General features: G+C 34.4%; 1 protein-coding gene across 1 annotated transcript in view; it reads right to left on the bottom strand.

Annotated features, from left to right (window-relative positions):
* The window catches only part of LOC135212023 (plexin-B-like), a 223536-nt gene that overhangs the window by 174333 nt on the left and 27678 nt on the right, over positions 1–21525 (bottom strand). The window contains exon 2 of the mRNA XM_064245318.1: positions 12836–12964. Within this exon, the coding sequence (XP_064101388.1) occupies positions 12836–12964 (129 nt within the window). The remainder of the gene's footprint in view (positions 1–12835; positions 12965–21525) is intronic.

The following is a 21525-nucleotide window of genomic DNA, read 5'->3' as shown; positions in this document are numbered from 1 at the left end:
TTCAGCCGCGAATAAAACTGGAGATTATGGGACTATGCAGAGTCACTGGGAGACGGGCGAGAAGAGGTGGTCCTTGACCACTCGAGGGTGACCTCTGGTGCACCGAGGATGAGTCCCCGTTGTTGCTATAAGTGATTAGGGAAGAATGCGAGGACAAAACGGAGGGATGGAGGGTAAGTCAAGTCTTCGGAGGATGGCCTCGTATTGAATGAATGGATGCCACTATAGACGATAGGTGCCACTTCAAACGCGGATGCATACGTTATGCAGATTACGATACCATAAATATACAGACGGTTTGGATGTATATGGCGAAGAAGATACCGGAATCAATGGCGGAGATTGTTCATAGATTCAGATTTACGTTTCTATTTTCACAGAGCATTCACATAGAGTCACATTCGCTAGAGTGGTTCTCAATCAAGGGGAGGACCACACAAAACGAAGAGTGCTTTCTCTCCAGTAGCTTGTGTCTTTGTGTGTGTTACTATTTTGTTGCACATTAATTGGAGTGCACCTTACGAGGTAGACAATTTCGGAAAGGGGGATTGGTGACATTCTGATATATAGTGAAAAGGTTGAGAACCACAACAGCATGGTGTGTTAATACTGCACCGTTACCCTTCCCCTTCCTGAAACAGGTTCGAATCCAAAGCGTGGAATGGACAGTTCCTTCATTTCATTTCCAAAATTACGACTCGAGGTTTTCAGTGGAAAAGCGTCCGCGTTATCAGAGCATCGAGAAGTTAAGAGTAAAGTGATTGTGACTGTTATATTTACATAAATCAAGTCCTGTTCGTCATGTATGCATCATACCTTATGACACGGGCAGGAGTTATTTATTTTAAACTTGAAAGCGAATCATTTTTAAATGTCAGGGAAAAATGATAACATCGCCACCTCCCGGAATAATGTTGGTGAAAATAAAAATGATATGATTCTGTTTTACTTCCCAGTAAGAGATCTTTTTTTACAAAACGAAAAAAAAAAAAAAAAAAATGGAAAAAAGACAGGACAGAAAAAATAAATTAATGAATATGAAGTGAATCAGAAAACTTGGGTGACTAATATTATGAAAATGACTTGCAGAGAGAGAGAGAGAGAGAGAGAGAGAGAGAGAGAGAGAGAGAGAGAGGTGCCTCCTCCGCCCTAATATAAAAGAGAGTAACCGGAGACATTACAAACATAGCAGTCATCCTTAATAGGACCTGCGACTGTCCTTCCTACTTTATGGCTCGACCCCCATCCTCGTTCTCTCTCTCTCTCTCTCTCTCTCTCTCTCTCTCTCTCTCTCTCATATTCATCTTTATTCTGCCCATGTCTTCTCCATTTTGCATACCGTTATCTGTTCCACTCTCCTTATTTTTCAAGAATTTACCTCTCTATTTCTTACTCTGTTCTATCTCATATTTATACTACCTTTAAATTTACTTTGTATAATGGTAATCTCTCTATGACCTTCGACCTATTCAATTTCGCTCTGTTTTTGCTGTCTTCAATTGGTTAAATTCAACGTCAGTTTTTTGCTTCGCATAAATTTAGCAGAATAATTCATCCTAACTCTGCCCTTCTATCTAAACCAATTCAACTCTATCTCTTTCTCATACATTTTGCATGACATGTTCTCCTCTCTTTCTTAGTGACTTTAATTCTTTCTTTGTCTCCCATACTTCGAGAGGATTTGTTCACTCGCTAATGCCAGTCATTCTACCTCTCTATTTAGATTCGCGAACTTTATTTTCTTCGATTCTCTCTTACTCTTCCAAATGATTTTCAGTTTGCAAGGCACAACTATTTTCATTCTACCTTTTATGTTTCATATTTGCATATATATATATATATATATATATATATATATATATATATATATATATATACACACACATATATATACGTATATATATACATATAAATCGCTCCAACTTCATCCATTTCATTCTAACTTTCTTATTTGCATTGGCTTAACTTTTCCTCCCTTGCGATACTTTTTAAATGCTTATTTTTACTGTTATCCTTCACATTTTCTATAATAAAATAATAAAATATCTTCAATATAATAATCTGAGGGTTAAACAACTCTTCCTCATTTGTTCATTAATAATCTGAGGGTTAAATAACTCTTCCTCATTTGTTCATTAATAATATGAGGATTAAAAAAGCATTTAAGTAAAATATCCTCGTCACGTGGGAGACATATCACGGATCGGTGGGGGGGAAGAGAAGGGAAGAGATTGATTGATCTAATACCAAAAACGTCACAGTTATGGACGGGAAGGGAAGATAAATGCTTTAAAAGGATGGGAAGTGAAATTCTTCATAACTGCATTAACGGTGTATAGTTCCCGAAAAAAAAACTTTCATTATAATATTTCTTTTTATTTATTGTCTGCTTCACAATTCTGACAAAAACACTACGCTTTTCTGGCCGAAAGAAATCACTACATTTAGGCAGATTAATTAAACATAATCGAGTGATAGGAAATATTATTGCGTGTGTGCGCACGCGTGTGTGTGTGTTTGTGAGCGCGCGAGGATTCTAACTTGAAATTTTTAAAACTCTCAATACCCCAATGTGACTGGTATTTGAAAAAAAAATCAATAAATCTAGAATAAAAATGAACACAAGTTAAATAAACAAAACAGAAATTGAAAAAACCACTAAACATAATCAATTACAGCCAATGATCCCAAACAGCGCGTATCGAATTATCGAAACATCCCACCACAAAAAAAAAAAAAAAAAAAAAAATAGGGAAATGATTTGAGAGAACGTCATTCCTGTCGGTCGTTCCGACCTGTTTGCACCAAATCCAGTCAATCATGAGTGGCAGGGAAGAGGGGCCGATCTATCGTTAATGTCAATAGGAAGAATTCGTTAGGGGAAAACATTGGCGTATCTGATTTTTTTTTTCTTTCTTTTGAGGGCTCAAATGCCACCTTCGTTTTTCTCAACGTGTGTGGGTGTTTTATTTCATTTTTAGATGGACTGATGTTTACAACTCCCCTCTTACCTCAAGATCACTTTTAAATTGATAGGTATTTAATTTCACCTCCCTTCTGCTCGCTGTTATTATATTAAAATATATATATTATATATATATACTATATATATATATCTATTATATATATATATTGTACATATATTATATATAATATATATATATATAGGATATATATAATATATATACTATATATATTTCAAATTACACGACACTTTATTCCACGGATGCTTAGTGTTTCATATAAATGTTTTCATGTTCAACAATAATATAAACAGTGTCTTAATACGGATATTTTAGCGAACAATTTTTTCATGTTTCTTTTTGGTAATGACCTAACATAATTGTGTGGTCTTGTTCTATAATAACAAATACATAATGTGAAACGAAACTTTTTCAAGAATTACCACATCTGTTTGTTCTTTTATATCAATAAATAAAACTATGAATAAATAAAAAAAAGCCGCTTTTCATGATAAAAAAAGACACTAATCCTATAATCTTACGGAGGTAAATCCGTAAAGGGAAACGTTAAACATAAAACAGAAACTAAAAAAAGGCAACAGCTGAACAGGCTCTCGAAAGCTCTGTGTATTATCGGTTAATAGAGAAGGGAAAATCCTGTTTTCATTTTGCTTTTTGTTATATCTTTACGTTCCACATAAAAGGGAAGGAGTAACACTAAAGTTAGTGCATATAAGACTTGACAGCCAAGACTATTCATCAGTCCCAGCTATTATCTTCTATTGTGTTAATTTCCACTTTTTGACATCTCCAACCACCACGCCCCCCCCCACAACAGAGTTAACAGTCATATAATGAGTCGATTTCATTATGACCATAATTGAATAAATGCGTATCTCAGGCGATTTCCAATGTTATAAAAAAAGAATCAGTAACTCCAGTGGTATCTAGCATACTGATGCCTTTTTTATGTATGTATGGTATGTTTGTGTATGTATGTGTATATATATATATATATATATATATATATATATATATGTGTGTGTGTGTGTGTGTGTGTGTATATAATATATATATATATATATATATATATATGTATATATATATAAATATATATATATATATATATATATATATATACACACATATATGTATATATGTCTATATATATATACATATATATAAATATATATTATATATATATAGATATATATATATATATATATATATTATATATATATTTCTGCGTGTGTAAACCTACGTACATTCATAAAAGTTTATAACAGAGATATATAGACAAAAATATAGCCTATAGAGATGCCATCGGCAGAACCATTCGTTATCATTTAGCGTAACAACCGTGCAGCATAGCTATCAAGATTAATTACAGGAATGGCTGTTAGTCTGTTTGTCATTATCATCAATATCAGTGTGCGCTGATCATTGTAACTAATGGTAAGTTATGGCATCCATTGCGTGTCCATTATTCACTGGTTATTATTCACCGTTCATTTATCACCACAGAACCAACTGTCCTTACGCACCCAGGGGTCATTATTCATGGCCGCCTGTTCGTCGTTTCTTTCAGACGAACATATTTTGCATTGCTCTGTTCCCGTTTCGTCGATTCGTTAATCGTTCGTTTTTAACTGTTCGTGGTACTTGTTGATGGCTGCTGGTACCTGTTCATATCTAATCGTTTTAATTCGTTTTAATATCTCACTGGTTTGTTACCTGTTCATGATTATTCTTTACTTAATTTAATAAAAAAATTTGGGTATTTGGCAAGATTCATTAACTAGATGGATGTTTATAATTCACTAATCTGTTCATATTCAAGCATTAATCTCTTGTAATTGCTTTGATGTCTGTTCAAAGCTGAATCTTGCTTTGTTCTGCTCGGAATTCTCGTTTTGTTACTTGTTCACAGTTCACTGTATCCACTCCGCTGCGACGGTATATTAATATATATGGGCCCCAAAATAAACTAAGCATATTGGATAGCTCCCCTTATACGTATTGAATCATTTGCGTCATAGGATTAGCGCTGCAGAGACTCTTGTACATTTGATGGAAATATAAATATTCAAATACTTTGATGATGTCACCTCCTCTGCGGCATACAATAATTAAGTGGTCATATGAAGAAACAAATACTTGGTGATGTTAATTCAGTCGCGTTAAGATAAATTATAATAAAGGAGAAACTGCCAATTTTAAAATTAATTAACCGAATGTAATTTTCAACACGACTGGTATTTGAAAATCATGCGGTGGGAAATAAATAAAGAATATATTTATTGTCCATTTTTATTTAGAATGGAGGAAGCCATACATTCGCGAGGCAAAAAAAAAAAAAAAAAAAACACTGGTAGAGCTGGCAGTAAAAGGAACAATAGGAAAAAGGAAAAAAACGATGGTACCAGTCGATGGATGTCCTCCCCCACCCCACCACTGCAACAAACAAACAAACTCTCTCTCTCCTCTCTCTCTCTCTCTCTCTCTCTCCAACTTTCTTTCCCATAGACACAAACCTTCAAAAACAGAAATTATCTCTCTCTCTCTCTCTCTCTCTCTCTCTCTCTCTCTCTCTCTCTCTCTCTCTCACACACACACACACAAACGCACCATTTCTCTTCCCCAGAGACAAACTTTCACAAACAAACACAGAAACACACACGAACACACACACACACACTCTCTCTCTCTCTCTCTCTCTCTCTCTCTCTCTCCTTCTTCTCCTCGTCTTCTCTCCTCTCTCTCTCCAATCCACACCACTACTGTTGCGTCCATTCGATATACCTGCCATGTGCAACAGCAACACTTTCGTGTTGGCGCGTTCTCCAAACGTAAATGCATTTATTCCCAACCCATACCTGGCTGATGTTGGCCCGTCAGGCCAAGCAAAGGCAGCCGAGGTCATTTCTGTCAGCAGTTCGTTAAAAAAAAAAAAAAAAAAAAAAAAAAAACTTTCCTAAATAGAGACCCCCATGAGTTTTAACCCGGTATGTATCCACCTTTGCGGGGTGTTTAGTACAAGGCTGTCGGGGATTACCATAAAAACAAACAAAAGATTGTCAGTGCCTAGATAAAGACCCCCGAAAACCTATCTAGGAGAGATCCAAAAATTATAATGGACTGTTCAAGTAAAGTTGATCAAGTTGATCAAACATGCTCGCAACACCTTAATAGTTACAACTCCATCATCATTCGCAAAAGGTGAATTTGTCACATTGTAGATGGTTGAGAAAGTATGTCGCATTACTATCAACAGGAAAACGATGGTTGAAAGAACATAGGTCTATTGTTTATATAGGTTTTCTTAAACAAAATATAACCTCAGAGTACATTAGTTACAAAAACAAGATCATTTCAATCATATTCAAAATTGCAAATGGGGGATAGATGTATGTATGTATGTTCTTGGATGTATAAAAGCGACATGTTATGTAATACTTATTCCATTACCCATTATATATAAAAATATCGTCAATTATAACACAGAAAAATATTCATATCAACCCACAAACTTGAAACTTTATCCCATTTCAATCAAAAACCACAATTGAGTAAGATGAACACCGCTGTGTACTGGAGAGAGAGAGAGAGAGAGAGAGCTGCCACAAACTTCAAAAATTTCGAATTGGCAAAAGGAGTCGCCGGAGTGGACGATGGCTGGTAACAATCTTCAATGACAAACCGCAAGAAGTTTCGTGGCAGTTGCAAAATTGCTTTGCTTCTGCCACTGGCTCCGGATTTTTTCAGAGTGCGCGTCCCCACCAGCCTGGCTCGATGCTATTGAGGATAATATGGGCGTGGGTGGAGTCATTGTTGATAATTTAAAAAGAATTGTAAGACTTTGTCAAAGTCCGTCTAGTCCTATTAACTGTATTATCAATATGATTAACAAGCTGCGTTATTTAATTCCTTATACTTCTACGTCTAATTTCATATGAATTCTGAAAAACACCGCCAAGTTCATTTTTCACAAGATCTTACTATCAACTTTCATTAGAGTTGGCGCAACATTTATGTTAACATATCTATAACACAAATACTGTTGTATTAATTTATTGTTGGGAACATACATATAAGCACACACACTGGCATGTATACATATATACTCACACAGATATATATACATACATATTTTATATATATAAGCGAATACCACAAGAAAATGATATGCAGAAATCCTTGACAATGTCTTAGTGAAGGCGAAGGCGCTTGGATTTCTTCCTATCAATAATTCTCCTGTGGTATTCGCATATTTAATGAAGTCACGTGCATCTGCTGTGATTTTTTAAGTACACACACACACACACACACACACACACACACACACACATATATTATATATATATATATATATATATATATAATATATATATATATAATTCCTTTTCCCCTTGGTTTCACTTCTACCCACCTCAGTCGACTATATATCAAACACACCATTTCTATGTGCATTAGCCCATATATATATATATATATATATATATATATATATATATATATATATATATATATATATATATATATATGTACATAATAGAAAAATGTGCCTATACAAATGTATGTGTTCATCGTATCACTAAAATCAATATTCGCCCCACTAAAGAAAGTCAATGGACCAGGAACAGATTAATCGGTAAATTTAGCCTCCTTATTAGCGAGTCTGATTCCCGGAGACGCCCTGATCGCTTGCAATAGGCGGTAAAATTAATGCGACATTTAGCGGGGATAATCAGCCCAGAGTCCCGGCTACGTTCAGCTGCGAAAAAAAGCTATCGGAAAACGGCCGCGCTTTTGGACAATAAAAAGTATTTAGATGTAATACAGGCTTATAAAAGGTCCTTCAATTATACGTCATGAGAACAATGAGTAATGAATGAGTTGAATACATATAATAGTAAAGTGAATGTGTAACATATTAAAAGAAAAGAAAGCTGGAAAATAAGAATATATTAAAAGAAAAGAAAGCTGGAAAATAAGAAGTGTGTAAATAACTTGCATACTTTTACACAAAATTTATTAACAAAATGGACGCGAATAAATGAGAAAAATGATAATAGAAAATAGTAAAAAAAAAAGAAAATGTCCTGAAGAGTGACCTTAAGGAATCAGAAAATATTGAAATAATAGAAGAAAAAATAATTTTTTCTGTGTGTTTCCGCGTAAACAAAGTCCAATAACCTTGTCCATAAAAGCGGTTATTCACGACCGTCGAAGTTAGGCCTAACCTGTACATAAGGATTTTAAGGTGCCTGTCCCGTCACCAAATTTATATATATATTATATAATATTATATATAAATTATATATATATAATAGGTTAAATAATATAAATATATATATATTATTTTATATATATATAAATAAAATATATATATATATATATATATATATATATATATATATATATATATAAGCATTTAATGTGTATTTTTTTTTACTTTTTCTACGCAAATACTGTTAATTTTAATTGCTATTTTAGCCTGGAAAATATACCAGGCGATACGAAATGTAGGCTTCCTAATAAATGGATAGAAAATAATGCCTCTCCATAGCTCCATTATATCTACTGTCTGAGTGTCTGCGTCCGCCTTCGTATTATATATGTTGTATATATATATATATATATATATATATATATATTATATAATATATATATATAATATAATTATATATACACACAAGTTCCATAGCATCTGAATTACTAATCCACTAAAAATAGTGCATTTTTAGTGACTGATTTTTCTAAATCAATTATAAAAAAATAAAATATTAACTATAACCAGTACAGTAATAAAAAAAAAGAAATAATATACACACTAGCAAAACTGTTTATAGTGAATTGCAATTACACTTCGATCTAATAAAAAAGAGGAATTGATAAAATTTGGACCAATCGAACAAAGATATTTTACGGATGACTTGGTTCGATTCATCAATGTTCCAACGTCCTCTGTCACCAGGTAACATTTAGCTGACGTTCAAAATGCTCTTTCATAATGTCAGTGAAATGTTTGAACGTCAGAAATTCCATCTTCTGAATAAGAGAATACGAAGTTCGAGAAGTTACTTCATACGCTTACTCTTGAAAGTTAAATACACCTTATTTACCTAGAAGTAATACTTAGTCTACTTCATCTTGCATATTCCGATAAGCTCAAGGTACTTAAAGTTTTTATGGGATAGAAGTTCGTCACCAAGATAGCTGTAGATGCTTCAAGAATACTTATGCATATCAAACAATTTCGCGATTAGAATGGAAAACCATCGGGTTTTAAAGAATCCTTTTGAAAGGATTCAATATCTTTTCTCTTCCGTGTTCTGTTTTCAGGAGATTCATCAACCATAAATATGGACTTTTTCATTTCACATACTCGAAAATACACCTACTTTGCATGGATGTGTTTCAATTAGAAGCTATCAAGCTCCTATTCCATCTAAAAGTTCCTTCATGAAAAACCTTGCTACTAGATTACTTGCAGAATATATTTTTAATTAATACCCTTTTAAACATCAAAAACCTCTCGAAACTAACGACATAAAACCTCGCACTGATATGATCAACGAGAACCATATTCCGATGACCACAAGAACATACTAAAAAATGATCTACCTTATTAATCTTCACTTAATCGCCTTTTGAATATCATAAACATCACTAAAATAACTACATAAAACCATATCCCGTTGACCACATGAACACAACCACGGCCAAAAGGCCCCAACCCATTAATTAAAAGAAAAGAAAAGATGGCTATCTTCACAGAAAGTCAGTTTAAATAATTACCATAATTATCTCGTACTGGAATGGGCGTCAGGATGAAAGGCTTTCTTTGCATCTTTCTTCATCTTTTGGTATACGAATGATGCAAGACTCTTCCTTATGAAAATTCTTAAGACAGTTTGAATTAAAATCATATCTTGAAAGCGACAAGAAATTTACAACAAATTACTGTTAAGAAAACAATGTAATCGTCTCTCTAGCAAAACAAACAGTTAAGAAATATGTTTATATTCGTATGGTGGCATATTAAAAAAAAAACTGAAACTCAACTAGCAAGCACAAGAAGTGAGGAAATAGGAAAACGGGGAGGCACTCCAACAGAAAACGGAAAATAAGGGAAAACAAGGCAGGAAATGCTAGAGGACAGTCAGGAACAAATACCAATAAGGAAAAGCGTTCAAAAATGTGAGGGAGCCAAAACGCAGGAGGGGGGAAAAGAGAGGAAGGGGGGTGGTTGCTGGGAAAGGGAAGTAAAGAAGGAGATTTGATAATCTGCCAAAAAGGGGTGATCTGAAAAGGGAAGGGCCGGGAGTAGCGAAAGACGAGGCCATCACCGGACGCGACCTCAAAACGACCCAATAAAATAGAATCCACATGAAGGAGAGAGAAAGATGCAGTGCCAAAAGGAGGTGTCTTTATGGCACCCACCCACTCACGGACCAAATAAACCACCGCCCCTACCCCCTACCTCATCGCCACCACCACCCACGATACCCCAGCACAATCTGCTTTTGCTTCCAGTGCGTACCCGATTGGAAAAAGAGAAATGGAAGCCGTTGGTGAAATGAGAAAGTGCCAAAGAGTGACACTCCACTCTGAGGCCCTATAAAAAGTCACCCAGCCTTCTTCCCATATAAGAGAGGGGAAAAAAGGGAAGCTTTATTCAAAACAACTTAGGGAACGGCGTCTTTATTCAAAATAAACCTCACAGTGGGGCCACCCACTTTACGTTTGAAGAACAGTAAAGCCCCGACAGTGTACGTGTGGGAAGGAAGGAATACACCCCTCTCGATTGTGCCAAAAGGAAAATGCAGTATCGGATAAAAATATTCCAATTGAATACTACGGAAATCCCACGCGGGATATGACGAAAAGCAATGAAATAGTCCCCATGCTATGAGGCAAAACAGAACTTCAAAAAGGATCGTATGCAAACTCTCTCTCTCTCTCTCTCTCTCTCTCTCTCTCTCTCTCTCTCTCTCTCTCTCTCATACACACAAGGTAACCACATCTAAAAATAACAGCGGAGAAAAGTTCATGATTGATATTTGCATTTTTATACCTTCTCTTCTTTCAAGTGTTCGTGGCGCTGAGTGATTTATATCTCTGTCCATCATAGCTCTCTACATTCGTCATCAAGTCGTTGCAGGGGACAGTGCATGAGAAAAAGGGTGGTGGGGACCATTATGAAGGCAATGCATGTTGCCTGAATTTTATTATTATTATTAATTATTCTAAAAAAATATATATATATTTGACTCAACTGATTCTACCCTCACTGGGTTAAATAAAACAGCAAAGAATCAGGTAGACTCATATGCAACGCCAATTCCCACCCACCTTCCCCCTTTATATATATATATATATATATATAATATATATATATATATATATATATATATATATATATAAGTGAAAAGAAAGAATCGGCCAAGAAAAAAAAAAAAAAAAAAAAACAGGTAAATACAAGCACAAGCATACGTAAACTCGACACGAATATTTTATGTTTTCCACGTAAAGGTCACATGAATAAGTGTCGATATCAGTATACTATTTATCGGTAGATACCGAGTGAGAGTATCATCCACAAAAACTTTGCTCTGTCCGACTTGTTCCATTCAGGATTCATTTACCGCTGCGGGTCATTTAAAATTCAACTAATCAATCAATCAATCAATCATCAACTATCTTTGTAAGATTCTACCGGCAAACGCTGATTGATGAACGCCGACAAATTAAAAAGTTCAAATCGAGACTTGTGTATTTCAGCTTGCAATGTTTCGAAGACTCTCCACAAAAAGCAAAGATTTTCATAGAGACTGGATATACATCAGAATAATATAAGACAGAGGTAAAATTCTACTTATTTACACAAAGGTAAATCGGGGGAAGATATTATTATAAGGATCAGCACTACACTAAGAAAAATATAAAGTTTCTTGAACGAATAAAACGCAGGCCCTCGTCTAAATACATTAATAAATCTAAGCGACCTAAAATATAATGAATGAAACAGGCACAATGAGCAAGGATATTCAAATGAAATTTCGGAAACTGAAAGACTATACTACGTAAGACCAAACGATCACACTAAGGACGATGAAAACGGTCAAATTAATTCTTTCCGACTGGATTCTTTCGTAAGAACAACCGCCGCATCTTCTCTTGAGATTGTAAAGCAACTTTTCACTGCCTAAATTTCAAAACACAAGCATAGAACGAAGCTACGTTTCCTAGTTCTCAGGCAACTTATATTCATCGAAAAAATTTTGCATCGCAGGATAAAAAAGTTATGCTCTAATAAGTTGTGTTTTGACGCCATAACAAATAAATAAATAAATAGATAAATAAATAAAGCAATAAATAAATACATAAAGCAAATAGAGAAAAGAAACGATTCCTGGTCAAAGTTGTATGTTGACGCCATAACAATAACAATTAAATAAATAACTAAAACAAGGCGTGGTCCGACCTCCAACTTACTCAGGGCGCGTGCTAAAATCTACGGTCAAATAGCCGGTTGTTTCACTAATGAAAATTAAATACTCTATATTTTATTAGAAACAATTGTTTGTACTCTTTCACATGCACATTATTGATTTTTTACAATTTCACTGTAATAAATAAATCAAAACTATCCTATCGTAAAATTCCGGTATCTTTAACTCGAGCGAAACACATTTTTCAGACCTTTTTAGATTTTTCCATAGGGCTTTCCTACCCCCCAACAAGAACAACAACAACTACAACAACAACAACAACAACAAAGTTGTTTGTATGCTTACTTCCCGAGTAAGCGTAAAACAGGGAAAAAAAGTGATTCCTGGCCAAAGACTCCATATCTCTCCACTTACCGTCCTGGTTGAAATGACGTAGAGATAGGCTTTATCGCTACTGAACTTCATATCCGGCAGGATTCTGTATCCTTTGTCGACATCCACTTCCTCGTACTCGGCCGCTTCCTCCGCCGAGGCCACAAGGATCTGTCCATGATAAAAAGGGGGATTCATTAACTTCGACGTCGAAAGTAAATATTTATTAAAATGGAATGCAGTCATAAGGGATTCATTCTTCACATGCTGTTACTAGTGCTATTATTGGTGACACTTGTAAAAAAAATATATGGAATTTTTTCGTTAACATCGTTCCGAAAAATGATTTAAAAATCTACCATCGCGAAATAATAAAGGAATAATAAATAATGAAAATAATAATTCCTTCTTTGCAAAGAGAGATATGACATAGTCTTGAAACCTGCTTAAACTGGCGAAGATTCTGAAAAAAAAGTCATTTTTAAGTGAACAGATGAGGAAAATGTGTGAAAGAAGAGTAAGATAAAGGAAGGCCGCTGAGGAGGAAAGATATATACTAACTAATCCCGTTTTGTCAAATGGTAGCAATTTCAAATCACAAAGTAAAATTCGTAAAAAAAAAAAAAAAAAAAAAAAAAAAAAATATATTATATATATAGTAGATAATATATATATATCATTATAGATAGTATAGTATAGAACAATTATTATTATAATGTATATATATCATATATATATATAATATATATATATATATATATATATATATACACACACACGCACGCACACACCACAAAACACACACCACGCGCAAACACACACACGCGACACACACACACACACACACACATTATATATATATATATATATATATATATATATATATATATTATATATATATATATATACTATATATATCGTAACTGTTCGTAACTGTCCCGACCTAAAAAAATAAATCAGTATGGATTTATGAAATAAAAATAAATAATTAGATATTAAATTCAATTCAATATTTTCGTAATTATCTAGACGGGCTTGTCTAATTAATCTTGTTTTGTAAAGTTGTGGCAATTTCTAATGACAAGGTAAAATTCACAATCAAATGTATATTTATTGTAATTATCCCGAAATACAAATAAATTAGTAAGGAATTATGAAATACAAATAAATAATTACATACTAAATTTAATTCAATATTTTCGTAATTCTCTAGAGGGGCCTGCCTAATTAATCCTGTTTCGTCAAATTGGAGCAATTTCAAAATCACAAGGTAAAGTTGAAAAAACGTATATTTATAGTAACTATCTCGGCCTAAAAATAAATTAATAAGGAATTATGAAATACAAATAAATAATTAAATAGTAAATTAAATTTAATATTTTCGTAATCATCCACAGGGGCCTGCCTAATTAATCCTGTTTTGTCAAATTGGAGCAATTTGAAAATCACAAGGTAAAGTTGAAAAAATATATATATTTATCGTAACTATCTCGACCTAAAAATAAATTAGTAAGGAATTATGAAAAACAAATAAATAATTACATAATAAATTACAATTCAATATTTTCCTAATTATCTATCTAGAGGGGCTTGCCTAATTAATCCTGTTTTGTCAAATTGGAGCAATTTCAAATCACAAAGCAAAGTTGGAAAAAAAGGTATATTTATCGTAACTATCCCCATCTAAAAATAAATTAGTAGGGAATTATGAAATACAAGTAAATAATTATATAATAAATTAAATTCAATATTTTCGTAATTATCCACAAGGGGGCTTGGAGGCTAAGAAGGGAAACCTAAATACTACAAAAATAGTACAGACTAACATCACTGTAGTCTAATTCACACAACAGCAAGCACGCACACACACACACACACACAAACCCATGCATCCATGCATGTAAACATCCGGTGCACACGACCACCTTCCCTTTATCCGGCGAAATCACCTAATTTCCTTCCTCTGGTCCGCCTGAGCACCTCATTTCTTTCCTCCGGGCCATTTAATCAATGCAATTCCCACTAATCAATGCATTTCCCACGGTTTCTGTAATCGCGAGACTCATTTTCTTTATGCCTCAAAATTCGCCAGCTTTTTCTCAAGATCTAATTACTGGATTTCACTCCCTCAGTCTCCCCCCCCCCCCCCCCCCCCCCCCCCCCGACCCACCACCCATTTCACCTCATTTCTTGACTTCACTATTTCCCACCCTTTCCCCTTTCGGATGAAGTCATGTTTTTGGTGTGGGATTCCTGCCTGCGAGTGTCTCTGTGAGCGGGATTACGTGAGTAACTGACGATGTAATCCGGAGCAAGAATTAACTGAAGCAGTGGCGGATTTAAAGTGGGGCACCTACTCACGTGCCCGCCCCCAACCCCTCCTGGATATGAATAATAGAACATTGTTTTCTTTCAATAAATCATTAATAGCAGCAAATATGTGCTTAGCTAAAGATTATTTCAACAACAAAATCAATAACAACTACTAGTGTGTGTGTATATAAACGTGTGTATATATTACACACACACACATACATACATATATATATATATATATATAGATATATATATATATATATATATATATATATATATGAATATCTTGATCACAACAAAATAAAATAAAACGTGATGCTATATATAAGTAAAGGGTTGTGTGGACCGAAAGATCTTGGCAATTCTCGTCTTTTCATGTTCCTCGTTGGCATCAACCTTTAAATATATATATATAATATATATTATATATATATATATTATATATATATTATATACTATATATATATAATATTAGTATAGTGTTTGGTGTATATATATATTATATATAATTATATAGATATAATCTATTATATATATATAACACGTATATTTATATTGTGTGGTTTATATATACTATACATATATAGCATATACAGTACACACACACACACACACATATATATATATATACGTATGTGTGTGCTTTCATAAATCTGTTCACTGATTTATCCTTCTTTTTCTCATTCCCTTCTCTCTGTTTGCCCTTTCACATATGGGTATTCCATTTAGCGGATCCTTGCTTTGCAAGTCAATGGCCTTTTAGGCTTGTTCCATATGAATGTTTGCACATTCTGAAGCGCACTTTGTTCAGCAGACAGTCGTTCGGCCACGGGCTTTTGCATTGGAAATTTATATGCCTTCTGACTGTATGAAAGCCATTAGGAGGGGAGAAGTCTCCTATTCTGCGTGAATCAGTGGCTACCGAAACTTTCAATCAATCTGCCTCGATCAACGGTATGAATTACTGGAGTGTATTCATTGAAAACATTCATTACAAAGTATACGCATTTACTTTTAACCTCATTTTCCTTCTTGTCAACTGAATCATTTTTTTTTTATCTCAGACAGGTACTCGAACTCATGCGAGGATAATATGAACATTAATTGTAACATATTGCCACTCTGTGCCTTTTTACTATCATCTAACTTCAATCGAAGACCATCATTTTTGTTTAACTATTAAATCATAGAAGGAGCGAACAATAATTTCATTTTTTCGATAAGTAATCACATCACATACTTACGTTATGGGCTGCTGAAAAGCAAGAGCCCGTGCCAGCATAAGGCTGGCTTAATCTATTATCATACACTTAACCTGTTTGAGTGACCGAACAGGCCACTTATTGTAACGTTATCAACAAAATCAATTACATTCGAGAACCACATTACTCGTTTTTCCAACCTTCTTCTCTTTATGTAACCCTGAATACAGTAAATTAGGACTAATATCAATATCGAATGGCACAGCAATGCGTGTTGTAATGTTAAACAAAGTTGAGAGACTAAGCAAGAAGTGATTATAAGACATGACCTTTTCAGTCAGCTTTTTTTTTTTTTTTTTTTTTTTTTTTTTTTTTTTAAGGATCACAGGCACCAAGGGGTCGTATTTCATACTTAAGAAAACTGCTGTTGAAGCTATTATTATTATTATTATTATTATTATTATTATTATTGTTCAGTAGATGAAACCTATTCAAATGGAACAACCCCACCATAGGGGCCACTACTTGAAATTCAAGTTTCCCTACAGTATGGTTTTCATTAGGAAGAATTAAGAGGAAGTAAAGGGAAATAATGCAAGAAGAGATCCAATTATCAAAATAGAAAGAAAAATAAATTAACAAATAGACAAACAGATAAAAAAAAGTAATAGAATGCAAGAAGAATAGTATTAGGGTAATAAGGCATTGCATTTACGCTTGAGCTTCTGAAGTTCCAATTGCACGACATCCTCCTCAGTGGGGCAGTTCCACAGTCCAACGACGTGAGGAATAAAGGACCTCTGTAACTGAGAATTTCGACAGCGAGGCACATTTACTACATATTGGTGCTGCATACTGCCTGTTCAATATCAAATCGAGATATGAACATATCTGCAGTTATAATTTTTTTTTTTTTCAGCTGTGCGTATATGTGTGTGTGTGTCACGTGAACTATGATAACAACTGTCAGTATGAAAGATATGTAAATACAGTCATTTCCAAATTCCTTCAAAATAATGGAGGCGCAAAGGTGACACGTAACTTTGAAGGAGGATGATAAGACGAACCCAGCTCACTTGTTGTCTACGGTTGATAAGATGAACCCAGGTAACTGTGGACTTCGTGTAATAATCATGATGTTGCTCTTCGCTGCTGCACACGTCCGGTCTCGCTTCGGATACAATTCCCGCATCCAAGTTCTCTCATTCCCTCCTCCGGTGATTCGAATTAACAATATTCTGGCTTTTCAACGACGTCAACGATCTCGTCTGAACCTGCTCGACAGTTTCTCTATGTCTTTATGTGTGTGTATGTATATACACGAGTCTCATCATATTACCGTGACTCATATTTACGCATTAAGCTACAAATGTCCTTTAATATCTAATTCGCTCTACCTCGGAATTAATATATCCTCATATATGTTAACCCGACGGGATTTTTTTTTTTAAGTCGATAAGAAATTCGTCGGCTCATGGGCGCGAACCACTGAACCAAGAATTCACGATGTACAGTGAACCGCTGTAAACCACACTGCTATCACGAGAGGTATAAGTTAATGCCGCCTTTCACCTACAAATCCCTGTCACGCTCAGGTATTCATATATATATATATATATATATATATATATATATATATATACAATATATATATATTAATTTTTATCACATCACCGTGATTCACACACAAGCATTAAGCTACAAATGTCCTATAATATCCAATTAGTTCTATCTCAGAATTCATATATTTTCATGTGTGTTAACGGAAGGGGACGTTTTTTAGTTGATAATAATTTCTTCCTCCCGTGGATTCGAACCAGCGCACAGACGAGAAATCAGCACTTCAGTGACGTCTTTACCGACACCGGCAAGCTTGTATTCGTGTTTATAAATGGCCATATTCAAAATGTCTAAAAATACTAGCTAATAACAGGGAGAATAAATATCTACAAATACATACATATCAACAAATCTGACAAACACGGCACGCCATCTCATTAAAACCGCGGAATAGACTGCAAACGTAATGCATCATGAGCACAAACAACTCAGAGAGTGTTATTTTTGGTCAAAACCCTCACAAACTCTTGCATTCGCTGACTAGCCATAGGCTTTCTGCCCTGTAAAGGAACGATATACCTTACAATTCAAATGCACGATGCCTTAGGTTTTATTTTGCGTTTTCCCATCTCTCTGTCCAACTTGAACTTTCATCTACTCAGGCTTTCATCTCCCATGATTGATTCCTTGAGGCCAGGCCAAAGAGTCTGTCAGTTTCCTTGAAGATAATAATAACAATATCATATTTTTAACACGGGTTTTTAAATGCCCTTTATATACTGTGATTTTAAAATAGGGAACTAAAAGAAACGTTCAGCATGGATTAAGTCATAACCACTTCAATATATATATATATATATATATATATATATATATATATATATATATATATATATATATATATATATATATATATATATATATTATATCAGCCTTAAATGAAACAGCAACATCAAATAAATAAAAAATAAATAAATAAGTAAATAAATGGAAAATGAAAGATATTGGAACTGGCAAAAACAAAATTAATAAATAAAATCCTGTAGTTGGATACGAAACTGGAGACAAAACTGAAACTAATAAAATCCCAACAGGAATCACATATTAAATTTTGTAAAAAAAAAAAAAAAAAAAAAAAAAAAAAAAAAAAAAAAAAAAAAAAAAAAAAAAAAAAAAAAAAAAAAAAAAACAATGAACGACAAAGAAAATGTATAACAAAAGCTCTTACGAGACAACAGCTTGCTATTCGATCCACACTACTACTACTACTTAATAAAACTACTGTGCAAAAGAGGCCAAAATAGCTCACTTGTGCACAATTCTTCCTCATCTTCTTCTTCTTCTTCTCCTTCTCGGTCTCATGCTTCATCGATTTCAACTTTGTCCCAAAACCTTGTCAACCCAAATGATAGCACGACAGATAGCCAATTTCCTCTTTCAAAGGGTTTGTTTCGGCTTTATTTGGCACTCTCTCACTCTCCATTCCGAGATGGATTTCGGCTCAATGCAGTTAAGAGAGAGAGAGAGAGAGAGAGAATGAATGAAAGAGAAAGCTAGAATGAGAGAGAGAGAGAGAGAGAGAGAGAGAGAGAGAGAGAGAGAGAGAGAGAGAGAGAGAGAGAGAGAGATTTCAACGAATTTCACCACCAGATAAAAAAAAGATTAAAAAAAAGTATTTCGAAGTTCCGTTAATTAAATTTGCTTGTGCAACACTTGAGCAGAAACGACAGGAACAGGAAAAATTGGGAATTCTTTTCGCTATCAGAAAAAAAAGAAATCATGCAAATGTATCATTATAAAAATCAAAATTGGTAAAAATGACTTCAACTTCCTTGACCTTAATGAGAAATTTTGGCATACCTAATGAACCCACCTATAAAACTGCTTAGAGAGCAAGCAAAAACACATTTTTGGGACAGGTCATACATACATGAGATTATTCAAGAAATTACGAAAAGTGTAAACATTAAAAGAAAAGAAATACAATATTAAGGAAGTCGTAGGATCTGTCAAAGGACAAAAAGATGAGAGAGGAGAGAGATGAACGAGAGAGAGAGAGAGAGAGATAACCAAGGCTGAAGGCTAAATAGCTAGCTCTAAGAGACCTGAATGCTCTACATAGAGTCTGGAAATAAAGGCATACATACATCCTGGAAATAAAGGCACTGGTGGTCATGGAATCATACCAGGAGTAGGAACAGAAAGATAAGGAGATTAAGAAGTTGGCTTAACCGGAAGGAAAGATAGAGTTATTGAGCCATTAGTATCGGAAGGGAGGATGAAAGGAGGATTTGAAGAAGTCTTCGGAAATGGTTTTGGCCGGGGACCAGAAGGCACTGATACACAAGATGAAACCTAGTCACTACTCTTGATGAAGTCTCTCTCTCTCTCTCTGTCTCTCTCTCTCTTTCTGAGGCCTTAGACACGTGTTCTCTCTCTCTCTCTCTCTCTCTCTCTCTCTCTCTCTCTCTCTGCCGCAACATCAAACATTACTAGTTTGGCAAAGAAGCATCGTAGATTAGCCTAAAGTCGAAAGAAAACGCATCGGAATAAGGAACGACAATCGTAAAGAACCAAAGAGGCCGGAGAGGCCACGGCGGTAAAATCGGCCAATGACAGAATCACGAGACTAAAAGACGGAGAGCAAAAGAAAAGAAACGAAAAGGACCTGGAGAGGATTCCTAATACAATCAGAAACCGAGAGGTATAACTTGGTGTCTCGGATGTAGGATCTCGAGAAGCTCTCCTGCTGAGATAAAAGGAAAACTTTCCTCCTTGCCAAGGATCCTACATGCTTACACAGCATGGCTCTCTCTCTCTCTCTCTCTCTCTCTGTATACTTATACAGACGGGCAGAAAGACACTTACATGCCAACACACACACACACACACGCGCGCACACACACACACACACACACACACACACACACACACACACACACACATATATATATATATATATATATATATATATATATATATATATATATATATATATATATATATATATATATATAGAGAGAGAGAGAGAGAGAGAGAGAGAGAGAGAGAGTAGTATACTATATATATATATATATATATATAGAGATAGAGAGAGAGAGAGAGAGAGAGAGAGAGAGAGAGAGAGAGAGAGAGAGCCAAGGACATCGTTTCCTGTAAAACTATCGGGACCCTGTTGACCTAAGCAGGGAAAGAGGAGGTACCTATGATTAGTTAGCTCTAGTGTGTAGCAACCTGACTTGAAAAAGGTACGGGCTAGCAGCTGCACCGCATAAGACTAACTGAGAAAGGGATATATATATATATATATATATATATATATATATATATATATATATATATATGCATACATACATATATAATACACACACACTCATAAACATAATAAATATATAATTATATACATACATATACGTGTGTGTATTATATTTTCATAAGTATGTTCAACTTTCCTGCAATCACATCTATAACAAATGAATGTTGCAGAGCTTCAATGAAGCTGAAAAAACAAGGAAAGTAGTAAAAAAAATTTTTCAAACCCTTAATATACTTCCATAAATAGAAAGAGGAATATAAAAGAAAGTATATAAATCTATTCCATTTTTCTCAACACTTTTAACCTGTGGGGGAAATGATCACTGAGGTGAGTTAAAG

The sequence above is a fragment of the Macrobrachium nipponense genome, chromosome 19, assembly GCF_015104395.2.
Source record: "Macrobrachium nipponense isolate FS-2020 chromosome 19, ASM1510439v2, whole genome shotgun sequence".
In the NCBI taxonomy this organism is placed as follows: Eukaryota; Metazoa; Arthropoda; class Malacostraca; order Decapoda; family Palaemonidae; genus Macrobrachium; species Macrobrachium nipponense.
The sequence above is the reverse complement of the archived record's forward strand: the minus strand, read 5'-3'. Positions and strand labels throughout refer to the sequence as shown.